Here is a 13,104-nt window from a genome sequence, read left to right on the forward strand (position 1 = left end):
CTGGCTGCTTGCCTGGCATGCAGGAAGCCCCTATACTGCGGAAACCAGGAATGGTGTAAGTCAGACAGGCTTGTGACCCCAGTACTAAAGGTGGTGGAAGCAGGGCAATCTCAAACTCAACTCAAGGTCAGCCTTGCTTATACAATAAGCTAGAGACCAGCCTGAGCTACAGAGGTTCCCGTCTCAAGGGAAAAAAAAAGAAAGAAAGAAAGAAAAGAAAACCCCGATGCCTCTGCTGGGAGTCCTGGCTGGAGGCCAAGGCTAGAGCACCCGGCCTTTATTCTCCCAGTCCCAGGAAGGAGGGGCGTGGTCTTCTATGGGCGTGGCTTTCCCGGGGTATGGGTGTGGCCTGAGCAAACTGGGGCGGGGAGGCCAGAACAGAGGCTCCTGTGTGGAGCTTGGGGTTTGTGAGACGGGCCTCCAGGGGGCGTGGCCATATGGGGGCGGACCCTAATAGGCGGGGACTTCAAGGGGGCGGGGCTGGCGGCCTCGCAGGCGGCTCCAGTGTGGGGCGCCGGTCGAGTTCTCTTCTTTCAACCGGGCTGGTTGGTGGTCTGCGGGTCCGGTCCTCGTCCGCGCCTCGGGCCCGACCGGGGCCTGTGGCCAGCTCCTCGAGCCGCCGTCCCGGCCCGCCGCCCACATGGCGGCCATCAAGGCCCTACAAGAGTGGTGCCGGCAGCAGTGCGAGGGCTACCGGGACGTGAGCATCACCAACATGACCACCTCGTTCCGCGATGGCCTGGCCTTCTGTGCTATCCTGCATCGACACCGGCCTGACCTTATGTGAGTGCTCTTTGACCCCTCAGTCGGGCTCTGAGGTGCCGCTGCAAACGGGAAACTGAGGCCACGCCTGCCCTGGGATCTGGGTCAGAGTTTGCAGACACACCCCTCTCCGATGGGTCACCCGGGGCAGGATAGGGTACTGCAGGCACAGTCCACTCGGTGGTCCCCAATGCTGCTGCAGTCAAGTGGCCTCTGTGCAGGCCACCAAGTGCAGCTGGGCCAGGGGCCAGGACGTGGGCTGTCCAGCCGGCTTAGTCAGTGGTGACTCAGGGCAGCGTCCGCCTTCCCCGGCTCCATGAGAAAGGGCAAAGCAGCAGCTCCTGGGAACCTTCTGAGACCCTGTACTGTCCTGAGGTTTGACCCCAAGATCAGGGTCATTTAAGGCATCTAGTGGAAATACTACCTCTTCCCCTGCTTGTCCAGGCATCTTTGGGCAAACATTCAAAGAGGGAAGTCCAAGCCTTTTAGCATCCTAGGGTTATTGGGGGGGGGGGGGCACAATGGAGACTGCGTCACTCTCCCTGGAAGTTACAGGAGCGGGCAGGGGATGGAGTCTAAAACCCTTACCGAAAAAGAGGCTTTGGCATAGGACTTTGGGAAGTAAGCTGGCTCAGTTTTGCTGAGGGACCTTGGCCCACGGCTGAATCTGTTCTGTCGGTAATTCACTTAGCAAACGCTTTGGCAGACTGTTAGAGATCTAACTTAGGCTGGTGGCCAGAGTCCTGGAATGGGACAAGATCACCTGTAGCCCATGCTCTTCTGAGAAAAACTTTGTGCTGGAGTCGGGGCGGCTGGCTTGGGAGTGTTTCTCAGGGAGGGCTTGAGGCTAGGTGAGGCTCTAGGCAGCTTCTGTGGAGCCATCCTTATTCAGGCTTCTTGCTGTGCAGACAGGGAAATTGAGGCTCAGAAGAAAAAAAAACCCCAACAAATGAACAAACAAACAAAAACTTTTCTTCAGGTTACACAGCATGGCAAACAGAGCCAGGTCTGGTACCATCCGGCTTCCTTGTGCCAAGTCTTGCTCTGCTTAGGAAGTGGGAATCTTGAGCAAGAAGTAGTATTCTGCCCCATGGTTGTGAAATATGCTGTTCCCCCCACCCCCGCCCTGAGCTGCTTGGGGAGGCCCCGTGGCCTCAATCACCCTCAGGGAGGTGGATGGTATGAGTTCAGTAGGTCATCAGTGATTTGGCAAGCGGAGAAAGCCTTGATGGATATCGGGCCAGGGATGTGGACCTTGGAAGATGGCCTTAGCGCACGGGGATGTGGGTAGCTGGGTCTCTCTGGGTAGTGCAGGGGGAGGCTGGGTGATGATCTGGAGCAGGGAGCCTAGGTGAGAACCATGGGACAGAATTTCAGATGGAGGAGACGATGGCGTTGGTTTCGGCTGGCCTAGCAGCCTCAGTTGGTAACTAGATGGGGACATGCTCTGAGGCAGGGGGTTTATGAGCTCCGGCCTGACACATAGTACCCACCGACCAGGAGGGGCGTATACACAGCGGTGTAGTTTGTGCTTGCCTGTGTGCTTGTGTGTACACATATGCCAGCACCAGCAAGTGCCAAATATTTGCTCATTTGACTGAGAGTTACTAAGTGCCTGCTGTATACTGTGTAAGATTGCCTCAGCCCCCAATGTGCAGGGAACAACTTCCTGGTCTCAGAGACAGAAGCTCAAGGTGATGATAGGGAACCAAGAGACTGACAGGAAGGAGGCTGGAGGAAGAGGCGCCTGCTGAGTTCCACTCTGGGTGGGTTATCTCACACCCTGCTGACTTCCTTGCTGCCTGTTCCAGTTGAACTGAGAGCTCGAGGTGATGGGGGGGGGGGTGTCTCTTAGTTAACGCTGTGTGGAAGCTGGAAGTGGCTTGTCTCCACGTCGCTGGAGTCCCCCAGATAAGGTCGTGCCGCTGGAGCTCGGTAGATGCGGTAGAAGCTTGGGGGGACCTCTGTGGATTTGGAAGGAGTTTGGAAATGACAGAACTCTAGGGAGTCCAGAGATGGAGGCATGAGCTAAGGGACACCCTGGAGTTCCCAGAAGCTGGGAGAGATAAGAAGGACCCTCCCCTGGAATGAGTGTGACCCTGTGACATCTTGACCCTGGATACCTGGCCTTTGGGGATCGGAGGACACGTATTCCTTGGTGTGGACGTCTGTAATAGCAGCGGTGGGAAAGGAGTGTGGTTTTCGGCAGAATTGCAGTGGTTGGTGCAATTCTAAAGCAGCGGTCCTCAACCTTTGGGTCTCGAACCCTCTGCGGGTCGAACACCGCTTTCCCAGGTCATACATATCAGACATCCTTCATATCAGATTACAATTTATAACAGTAGCAACATTACAGTTATGAAGTAACAACGAAAACAGTTGTATGGTTGGGGGTCACGACAATATGAGGAGCTGTGTTAAAGGGTCGCAGCATCAGGAAGGTTGAGAACCGTTCTTCTAAAGTGTGGCTGAGTGCAGGAGGAGGGACTGCCATCTGCATCTAAGCCTTAACCCCCCACCTCAGTGTTGTATCTGGCTCAGAGTTGGGCTTGCCACCAAGCCATATGATCTGCCTTGGCTCTGCGGGACTCACCCACGTGATGGAAGGAGAGAGGTGACTCCCAGAAACTGTCGATTCACCTGCATGTGTGCAGGGCTTCATGCGTGTTCTCCTCCAAATAAATAAATGCTGTTTTTTAAAAAAGCCCCCGGCCTGTGCCCTGCTGTGCTCTGGTGCAGGTGGTGGGTGGGGTGGGGGTGGGGGTGTCTCACTGCAAAGTTGGGTGACTACCAGGAGGGGAAAAAAAGGGGCTGTCCTCTCTGAGGAGCCCTGAGGTCAGTCAAATCTTGGCAGGGGTGGGGGGACACAGGTCCTAGCACCCCAGTACTCAAGTTCACTTTTCCTTCCCCACAAGACCCTCTGGCAGCAGGAAGGTGGACATCCTGTCTCCTTGTCCCTAGCTTTGCCACCAGGAAGTCCTTCCCTTTGTCTGGTCCTCCTGCCTGCTGAGTGTGCTTCCTGTGGCCCTTGGCGGAGCACAGCTGTGAGGGAGCCAGCCTGGGCATGGAGCCAGCCAGGTGGGGCCAGGCTGCAGGCAGAGAGTTCACGTGTGCTGTGTCCCTGACGTCCCTGACCCTCCCACGTCGCTAGGCCCACAGGACTGAAGAAACAGGCTTTCCAGTGAAGCCACCTGGGCCAGCTCCCTGCCTCATGCCACGTGTCCCTCCCTGCTCCGCCTCAGAGCTTGGGTTTTCCACAGAATTTAAGAGTGCCTGTTCGCAAGGACATTTCCGCTATGAAGCCACCACGCAGCGGCCAGGTGAGAGCTGGGAAACCACCCAGCACAGCAGCCCAGCCCACTCTAGTCAGCAGCCCTGCCCCAAGTAGGGCCGGCTTCCTTTTGGACCTCACTAGGAGCTGCCACACGGTTCTAGCTGGGCCATGGGGGCAGAGGCGTAGTATTCTGTTGGTCTGAGCCAAGAGGTAAGGGAGGTTGCTTCAGGGAAGCTCCCCTCTGGCAGGAGAACCCTGTGGGACCCTGAGATTGAACTCAGGTTGTCAGACATGTATGATGGAAGAGCCTTTACCCAATGAACTGTCTTGCTAACCTGTCTCTCTTTTTGTCTTTGTCTTTTTTTTTTTTTTGAGACAGAGTCTCATTATATAGCCCTGCAGGCTGGGAACTCACTATGTAGATCAGGCTGGCCTTAAACTCACAGAGATCTTTCTGCTTTTGTCTCCCAAGTGCTGGGATTAAGGTGTGTGTTGTTACCATGTCTGGCATCTTTTTCTTTTGTTGAAATGGGAGGGTGGTGTCTCTCGTCCAGGTAGGCCTTGAACTCACTAATGTTGCCAAGGATGACCTTGAACTCCCGATCCTCCTGCCTCCGTGGGATTACGTAAGTGTGCCACAATGCACAATTTTTGCAGTTCTGGGGATGATCAGAACCCAGAGCTTCATGCCCACTCTAAGCAAGCCACACCCCCAGCCCCAATGGCACTGTTCTGTTGTTTATTTGGAGACAAGGTCTTGAACTTGAATTTGGAGACAGGCTGGTCTAGAACTCACTACATAGCCCAGATTGGCTCAGATTTGGGCCAGTTCTCCTGCTTTCGCCAGTGAGCTCTGGGATTATAGGTATGCACCGCCATGGATGCTATAAAGGCAGAGTTCTGTGGAAACTTCCTGCTCTTGGTCATTGGTGGGGTGACCTGAAGGTCCTCAAGGTCCCTGCAGTTCTGGAAGCTAACGTCAAGGCCACCGCTAGAAGCAGCAGGTGGCCGAGGCAGCCTTTGTATGGGTCCCTTGTGGGAGGGGTGCCTCTGACTCTTGTCTAGACTGCAGACTGTCCTGCTGAAGGTCAGGGGTTTCCCAGGGTGTGCTCTATCCCAAAGCACCCCTGGCCAGAGCTGAGAGTGGACTGGGAGGCAAAGCCAGCTTCCTTCCCTCCCACACAGGCTCGGCCAGCGGAAAGCTGCTTGGGCATAGAGGCCTTCTGTTCTCCAGCTTGAGGCTGGCTGCCCAGACCCTGCCACTGCCTCTGGCTGAAACTGTCCAGGACTATGGGAGGGGGCTGCTGTCCTCCCAGGGGACAACCCAGCCTCATGCTGGCCTTCCAGAGGCCTGTTCCCTATGCCTGATTCCCAGACTCCTAGGGGGCTGGTCTCCCGCTTGGTCCCCTTGGTTCTACACTCACCCTCAATCCCTCTCTCCACTTTGGAGCCACACCCCCCCTCTTGCTGTCTCTTCTCTCTGCCTTCTTGCCAGTGAGATTAACTCCAGATGTGCTGGATTTGTCTAGCGATAACACTGAGCTGGGAATTCCCTTCCTAGCCGGGTACCTACCCCTACATAGCTGAGTTTTTTTTTTTTTTCAGGAAATACAAGAATGCGAAGTCAGCCACGTGGGAATTTAGAAGGGGGGGGGACTATTCCCAAGAGCCCCCCAGAGGTGTTGGGGGGGCTGGAGGCTGGCTTCCTCCACAGCTAAAGCACACATGGCTGGGAGAGAGGGGCCATTGTGTTCCGTGGACGGGTGGTGGCCTGGTTGTTCAGACCCCAGACTATTCGGCCATCCACACACTGGCGAGTGACTCTTTACCCCATTTATTGATTTGTTCAGTTCCTGATGAAACGAAATACAGCAGGGAGTGGGGAGGTGAGGGCCCAGTTCGCTCCCCAGTGCCCCTGTGATCATGGTGTGATAACCAGGGATAGCGGTGTGCCCTTGTAATCCCAGTGTGGGGAGGCGGAGACAGGAGACTGTCAGAACTTGCTGCTTTGCCAGCCTGTTCTAACGGGCAAGCTCCAGGCCCCAGTGAGAGACCCTGACTCAGAAAATGGGATGGATGGCTCCCTAGGTCGATGTCTGGCCTCCATATGTGTTCACACATTTGTACACCCGCATGACCCACCCCCTGCACACACAAACACGAAATAAAGGAAAGAAGGAAAACAGAAGAAAGGGTAAGAGAATGCCAGGATCTTCCTTAAGATGTCTCAGATAGAGGAATCTAATACACGTGGGCCGCACACCTCTGGTCCCAGCTCCAAGAGGCTAAAGAAGGAGGATCCAGGTTGGTTTGGGTGGTGGAGTAAGTTCCAAGCCAGTCTGGACTGGGGGCTCAGGGAGACACAGTCTCAGTGAGTGTGAGACTGACTGCTGGGGATTGTAGCTTTGTGGTAGAGACCAGCAGTGTGTATGAGGCCCTAGGGTTGATCCTCCCGTACTGGAGAGATAAGTGAAGTTGGAGGGCAGGGCCGTTCTTCAGAGGCTGTGGAGAGAAGCCTTGCTTATCTCTGCTGGCGTGTGTATAGACTGCTGTGGTCCCTCACGGTCCTCACGCCTTCCCTCCTCTGTGTATGTCTCTGTTCAAGTTTCCCCTCAGCATAGGGACACAGGCATCTCTGGTCAGGCTATCCCAATGACACCATGTTTATTTGATCACATCTGTGATGACCCTGTCTCTAAGTCTGGTTATACTGGGAAGTTCTGGGGTACTGTGAGTGCGTGTGCCCCTCCACGTGTGCCCCTGCACAGGCATGCATGCATGTGTGTGTGTGTGTTATATGTGTGTGCTTCAGTGCATGTACGGAATATTATTATTTCTTGGATGTTTACCACATTGTTTTTATTTTTTAAAAAAAGATTTTTAAATGTTATTTTATGTATATGAATATTTTGAATACATATATGTCTGCACACCATGTGCCTGCCTGGTGCCCGTGGAGGTCAGAAGAATATTTTGGGTCCCCTGGAACTGGAGTTACAGAACATTGTAAGCCATCATGTGGGTGCTGAGAACTGAATTGGCCCTTTGGAAGAGCAGCAAGTGCTTTCAACCACTGAGCCATCGCTGCAGCCCCACCTTGTTATTTATTTATTTGTTTGTTTGTTTATTTATTTATTTAATGTATATGAGTGACCTGCCTTCTATGACACCAGAAGATGGGATCAGAACCCGTTATAGATGTTTGTGAGCATGTGGTTACTGGGAATTGAACTCAGTACCTCCTGAACAGCCAGTACCCTTAACCGCTGAGCCATTTCTTCAGTACCCCCCCCCCCCATCTTGTTTTTTGAGACAGAGTTGCTCACTGGCCTGGAGCTCACCAAATAAGCTAGACTGGCTGACCAGAAGGCCTAGAAAGCTTCCTGTCTCTCTACCTGCCCAGCACCAGAGCTACAAGTTTGCACCACCACGCCTGGCTTTCTGCGTGGGTTCTGGGGATTGAACTCAGGTCCTCTTGGTGGCACACGGGCAGACATGGCACTAGATGAACTGAGAGTTCTACATTCAGATCCACAGGCAACAGGAAGAGAGACAATGGACCTGGTTTGAGCGTTTGAAACCCCAAAGCCTCCCCTCGGTGACACATTTCCTCCAACAGGGCCACACCTACTCCAACAAGGTCATAATTCCTAATCCCTGCCAAGAAGCACCACCCCCTAAAGACCAAGCATCCAAATATATGAGCATATGGGTTCCATTCCTATTCAAACCACCAATGGTTTATTTGGTTTCTTACACTTTCAGTTCACACTGTGTGGTTGAGGGAGGTCAATGCAGGAACCTGGAGGCAGGAACTGGAGCAGAAACCACGGAGGAATGCAGCCAACTGGCTTGCTCCCATGGCTTACTCGGCCTACTTTTTTTATAGCACCCGGGATCACCTGCTCAAGGTGTGTGTGGGGGTGCACAGCCCACAATGGGATATACCCTACCATGTCAGTCATTAATCAAGAAAATGTTCCACCGACTTGCCTCCAGGTAATCTGATGGAGGATTGTCTCAGTTGAGTTCCCTCTTCCCAAATGACCCTTGCCTGTGTCAAGTTGACGTCATAACTAACTATCGCAGCCAACTAGGGAGCTCAGCCTAGGCTATCTGAGACATGGCCTCAGACACTAGCTCTGACTGTAAGCACTCAGTTTGGAATGTGATGCTGGATCCATGCTGGGTCCCGGATGCTTTCTGGGATGGTCAGCCCTTACTTGGTGGTCAGGACTCCAGGGCTCACACCTGTAGTGCTAGCATTTGCAGGAAGAGGCAGCAGGATTGGGAGTTCAGGGTTATCCTTGGCCACAGAATGAATCTGAGGTCATCCTGGGCTATGTGAGGGCCTCTCAAGAATGAGTAAGTAGGAGGTGGAGAGATGGTTCATCAGTTAAAAAAAAAAAAAAATTGGCTGCTCAGCCAGAAGTTCGGTTCCCAGTATCCACGTGGCAGCTAACAACTGTTTATTACTCCAGTTCCAGAGGATCCAAGGCCTTCTTCTGGTTTCTGTGGACGCAGCACACACATGGTCCACAGACATATGTGCAGGCAAAACACCCATCCACGTAAAATAAAGATATGGCCGGGCAGCGATGGCTCATGCCTTTAATCCCAGCACCCAGGATCTCTGTGAGTTGGAGGCCAACCTGGTCTACACAGTGAGTTCCAGGATAGCCAGGGCTGCTATCCAGAGAAACCGTGTCAGGGAAAGCAAAACAAAAACCAAAACCAATAGATAAATAAATCTTTAAAGCAAACATAAATGAAACTCCAGGGCCGGAGAGATGGCTTAGTGGGTAAAGATGCTTTCTACACAGACCTGGTGGCCTGACTTTGATCCCCAGCAACCACAGACAAATGAAGGAGAGAACCAATTCCATAAAGCTGCCTTCTGATGTCTAGACATATGAAGCAGACATATCACCCTCCGCGTCATGTGTACACACAATCATAATAATGACAAAGAATTCTAAGGTAGTTCTGATGGACCGTCTTGTTGGCTAGCTCAGGTGACAGCAACTGAGGAACAGAACTGCTACCTGCTGTACCCCATGCTGGCCGGGGACATGAGCTCAGGGAAGGGAAAAGCAAAGGCATATACATGTCCACCTGGGACCTCAGTGTCCTCAGGCGACCCCGGTCAGTGTGTCGGGCAGAGGAAGGGAACAGCTTGAGTTGAGGTGCGGAGGCTGGGCCTGGTGTCAGCAGGATGTGGTGATTGAGGGACTTGGTCAGGGTGCTTCCATTCAGTCATGGAAACCTTTGGGCCCAGGGAAGCAGTTTATACTTGGTCCTGAGTGTCATCTGGAAATGAATGTTTAGTCTCAGTCTCTGTCCCATGCCCCTTCTCAGAGTGTGGCTGCACTGTTGGGGCATGGAAGGCTTTGGAGTACCTGGAACTGTGGGCTAGATGACAAAATAGAGCTGCAGGGAGGCGCTGGGCCCCCTGGGTGTTCAGAGGCGAAAGTAGGAGGCTGGTAGCTCGCCTCTTCCGGCTCTGTTTGGAAACAAAACACAGCTTGTTGTCCCGCCTCAGAGCAGTAGCCATTTAGGTCAGTGACCCTGGGCGCTGGAGGAGAACTTGTGCTTTCAAAGGGGTGGGGGAGGGGAGGGACCAGTGTGGCTGGAGGACTCTGGCTTGTCGGGTGCTGGACACTCCACATGCCCAGCCTTGGGCAGTCTAGAAACACCTGGCATCTGGGGATAGTCTCAGGTGGATGGTGCTCACATAGGTACATGGAGGCCACCCAGACTTTGGGGGCCTGGAACCCGCCCTTCCCCGCTCTTGTCATCTGTTGGCTCACCTCTCACTGTGCGGGTGGTCTTGGCATCTGGGATGCGTTATCGGAGCTGGTCCTGGCCGGAAGTGCCGAGAATTTCCTGAACGGGCTGGGTAGCTGGTAGCTGGCTGGCTGGACTGAAAACTGAAGGGGGAAGTTTTTTAAGGAGGGAAGGGACACACTGCAGCCCCCCCACCCCCACACACACACCGTGTGGCAAGACTGACTGGTCTCATTTCACTTGGTCTATAAAATGAGCTTGCAGCCCAGGCTTCTCCTGATGTAGACTGGGCAAGGCTTGACTTCTGCAGGCAGACTGGCTTCAGAGCTAGGCTATCCCAGTTGAGGTGGCTATAGGCACCCAGAACCTTCAGTTGAGACAGGCTGTGTACTGGGAACATGGCTGTCACATCTGATCAAATGGTGTACTGAACAAGACTCAAATTTGGGACTGGGATGGAGCCCAGTGGTAAGAGGTGTTTTAGCATGTCAGGGAGGGAAGGAAGGGAGGGAGGGAAGAGGGAGGAGGGAGAAAGGAGAGAAGTTGGGGGGGAGGGACTGAGGAGATAGTTCAGTTGGTAAAGCATTTGCTGTGCGTGCGTGAGGCCCTGAGTTCAAGGCCTGGAACCCATGGGAAAAGGCAGGTGTTGTGGCACGCATCTGTAATCTCAGGGCTGGGGCAGTGGTGGTTGGAGACTGGAGGATCTCCGGAGTCCCCAGCCCTCTTAACTGAATCAGTGAGCTCCAGGTTCCCTGAGAGACCCTCAAAAAGTAAGGTGGAGAGTGATTACGGAAGACACGTGACATCGACCTCTGGCCTCCACATACACCTGCACACAACTAAACATGCACACACACATACATAGAAGACTGAGACTGTAGCACAGTATAGTAACATGCTTTCCTAGCATGTATGAGGCCCTAAGTTCAATTCCCAGCACCTGGAAAAGAAAAAAAGAAAAAGAAAAAAAGTTTTAGGCTTGGGCTGGCAAAATGAGTTAATGGGTAAAGGAGTTTCCTGCGAAGTCTGATGACTTGAGTTCAGTTAGGATCCACATAGTGGAAGAAGGGAACCGACTCTGTCCTCCACACACACACACGGCACACCCATGTCCACGCACAAGCACACTGACTAAATAAATAAAATGTGATAAATATTTTAAATAGAAAAATAAGACTAAGGAAAAGAAAGAGAATTCTGTCTCTTTCAGAAACTTTGCTGTCCTCACAGGCTGGGAAACTGGGGTCCCAAGGGAAGTGGCCTGCCCGAGGCAGACACTAAGAAACAGGACACAGTGTTTGGTCAGAGACCCTTCCTCTGTGCCAGGAAGCTTTTGGAACAATTTAGGTCACTCAAGTGGCAGCAGCTGCCTCCTGGGACCCACAGACAGCAAGTGGATAGATGGGCAGTTGTCGGTCTTTAACCAGTTTGTCCAGGGTGCCAACAGGCTCTGACTGACCTCTCTTGGCAACATGGGGCTGGGCAAGGCAACTTGCAGGTGAGCCGGGGTGTGTCATGTTGGGGTGTGTCAAGGGCATGTTGTGGCATGCACATGGAGTCTGGGGCCCACTGGATACCTGGTGGTTCCCTTGGCTTCTCCAAGAAGGCTCTACTATCCAGGCTGCTTGGGTACTTCCTAGGACCCCATGGTCATATAGGAACTAATTTCTGACGCCCCAAGACTCTGGTGAATAGCAAGTCACACCTTCCCGTGAATGGAGGGGTTGGCCCTGCCTCCTACGGAATGACTTGCATGTGCCCCCAAGCCTCTCTGCCTTCACAGTGTTTCAGCCCACAAGACTTGTGAGCATTGAGGAAGTGTTTATGAGTGGGTCAGAACAGCGCCCCCTGCAGGAGGTGCCGTAAAATTGTAAGTGGTGACCAGATTTATATATATGGGCAGTCACTTGCTAACCCTGTGCCATTCCATCCCTCTCTGTTGGCTTTGTCCTCTGCCTTAGGGCCTCTCATGTTCACTGTCTTGTTCTTTCTCCATTGGAAGGGGCCTCCTCTGAGCTGTCTCAGCTGGACCACCCTGGGCTGGTGGCTATATCTCTCTGGATTTGGGTCCTGCTGTTTCTGATGGGGCCAGGAGTGCCAAACAATGGCTCAAGCTCCTTAAGGCGCTGGAGGCGAGAGGGCTGATCTAGGGGCCCACTGTGGGTTACCAGTACCCAGATGTTAGGGGAGATCCAATCTGTTCGTTCCCAGCTGCCCAGACCCAAAATAATCACTCAAAATTTATACTATTTAAATCACTGCTTGGCCAATCACTTAAGCATATTGCTAGCTAGCTCTTATAGCTTTGGTTAACCCATTTCTATTTTATATTTTACCACGAGACTCGTGGCCTACGGGCAAGTTTCTGACTGGCGAATCACATCTTTCTCCTCTGGTGGCTCCATGGCTTTTCCTTGACTCTGCCTTCTTTCTCCCAGCATTCAGTTTAGTTCCCCCCACACCCCCACCTAGCTCTACTCTGCTAAGCCACAGGCCGAAACAGATTCTTTATTCATTAATCAACAAAAGCAACACATATACAGAAGGACTTCCCACACCACCCAGATGATAGGAGGTGGTGACATCATTGTGGTCAGAGTAGGTCACAAGCCAGACCCGGTACCAGCCTGGCTCAAGACCTGTTGAATTCACAGCCCTGCCCTTAGCCTCAGTTTCCTCATTTGGGCAAGATAGCCGCCAAGGCCCCGCTTCTTTCTTAGAGTTGAGTGACTTTGGACATAAATGCTTTGTTTTGTTGAGATAAGGTCTCCCTACCTAGACCTGCCTGTCCTGGTACTTGCCATGTAGACCAGGCAAGCCTTGAACTCACAGAGATCCACCTGCCTCTGCCTTCTGAGTGCAGAGATAAAAGGTGTGCGCCATCACACTTGGTTTGACATAAGTGTTCTTATCTTCCAGAAACTTCAATGCCCTCCGGAAGGAAAACATTTACGAGAACAACAAGCTGGTGAGTTGGCGAGCTGATGCCCTCTGCCCTGTCCTCTAAGCCCTCTGCCTTGAACTCCCAGCTCTTGTTTTGTTCTGTTTTATTGTTTTTCAAGACAGGGTTTCTCTGTGTAACTGTTCTGGCTGTCCCAGAACTTGCTTTGTAGACCAGGCTGGCCTTGAACTCACTGAGATCTGCCTGCCTCTGCCTCTCAAGTGCTGGGGTTAAAGGCGTGTGCCACCACCTCCCAACCCAGCTCTTTTCTGAAGGGCCACTGCACCTCAGTGGAGCGAACCTTCCACTAGGCTATCCAGGGGTCCCATTCTGGGAATTT

General features: G+C 52.9%; 1 protein-coding gene across 1 annotated transcript in view; it reads left to right on the forward strand.

Moving 5' to 3' along the window:
• Nucleotides 1-478: 478 nt before the first annotated feature.
• Nucleotides 479-13,104, forward strand: part of Micall2 (MICAL like 2) — a 28,981-nt gene continuing 16,355 nt past the window's right edge. The window contains exons 1-2 of the mRNA XM_041649335.1: nucleotides 479-783; nucleotides 12,743-12,791. Coding sequence (XP_041505269.1) covers nucleotides 641-783; nucleotides 12,743-12,791 — 192 coding nt within the window. The 5' untranslated portion in view covers nucleotides 479-640. The remainder of the gene's footprint in view (nucleotides 784-12,742; nucleotides 12,792-13,104) is intronic.

This window comes from Microtus oregoni, unplaced genomic scaffold (genome assembly GCF_018167655.1).
Source record: "Microtus oregoni isolate MIOR12 unplaced genomic scaffold, Mior012 000003F_ref0000135, whole genome shotgun sequence".
NCBI classification, from domain to species: Eukaryota; Metazoa; Chordata; class Mammalia; order Rodentia; family Cricetidae; genus Microtus; species Microtus oregoni.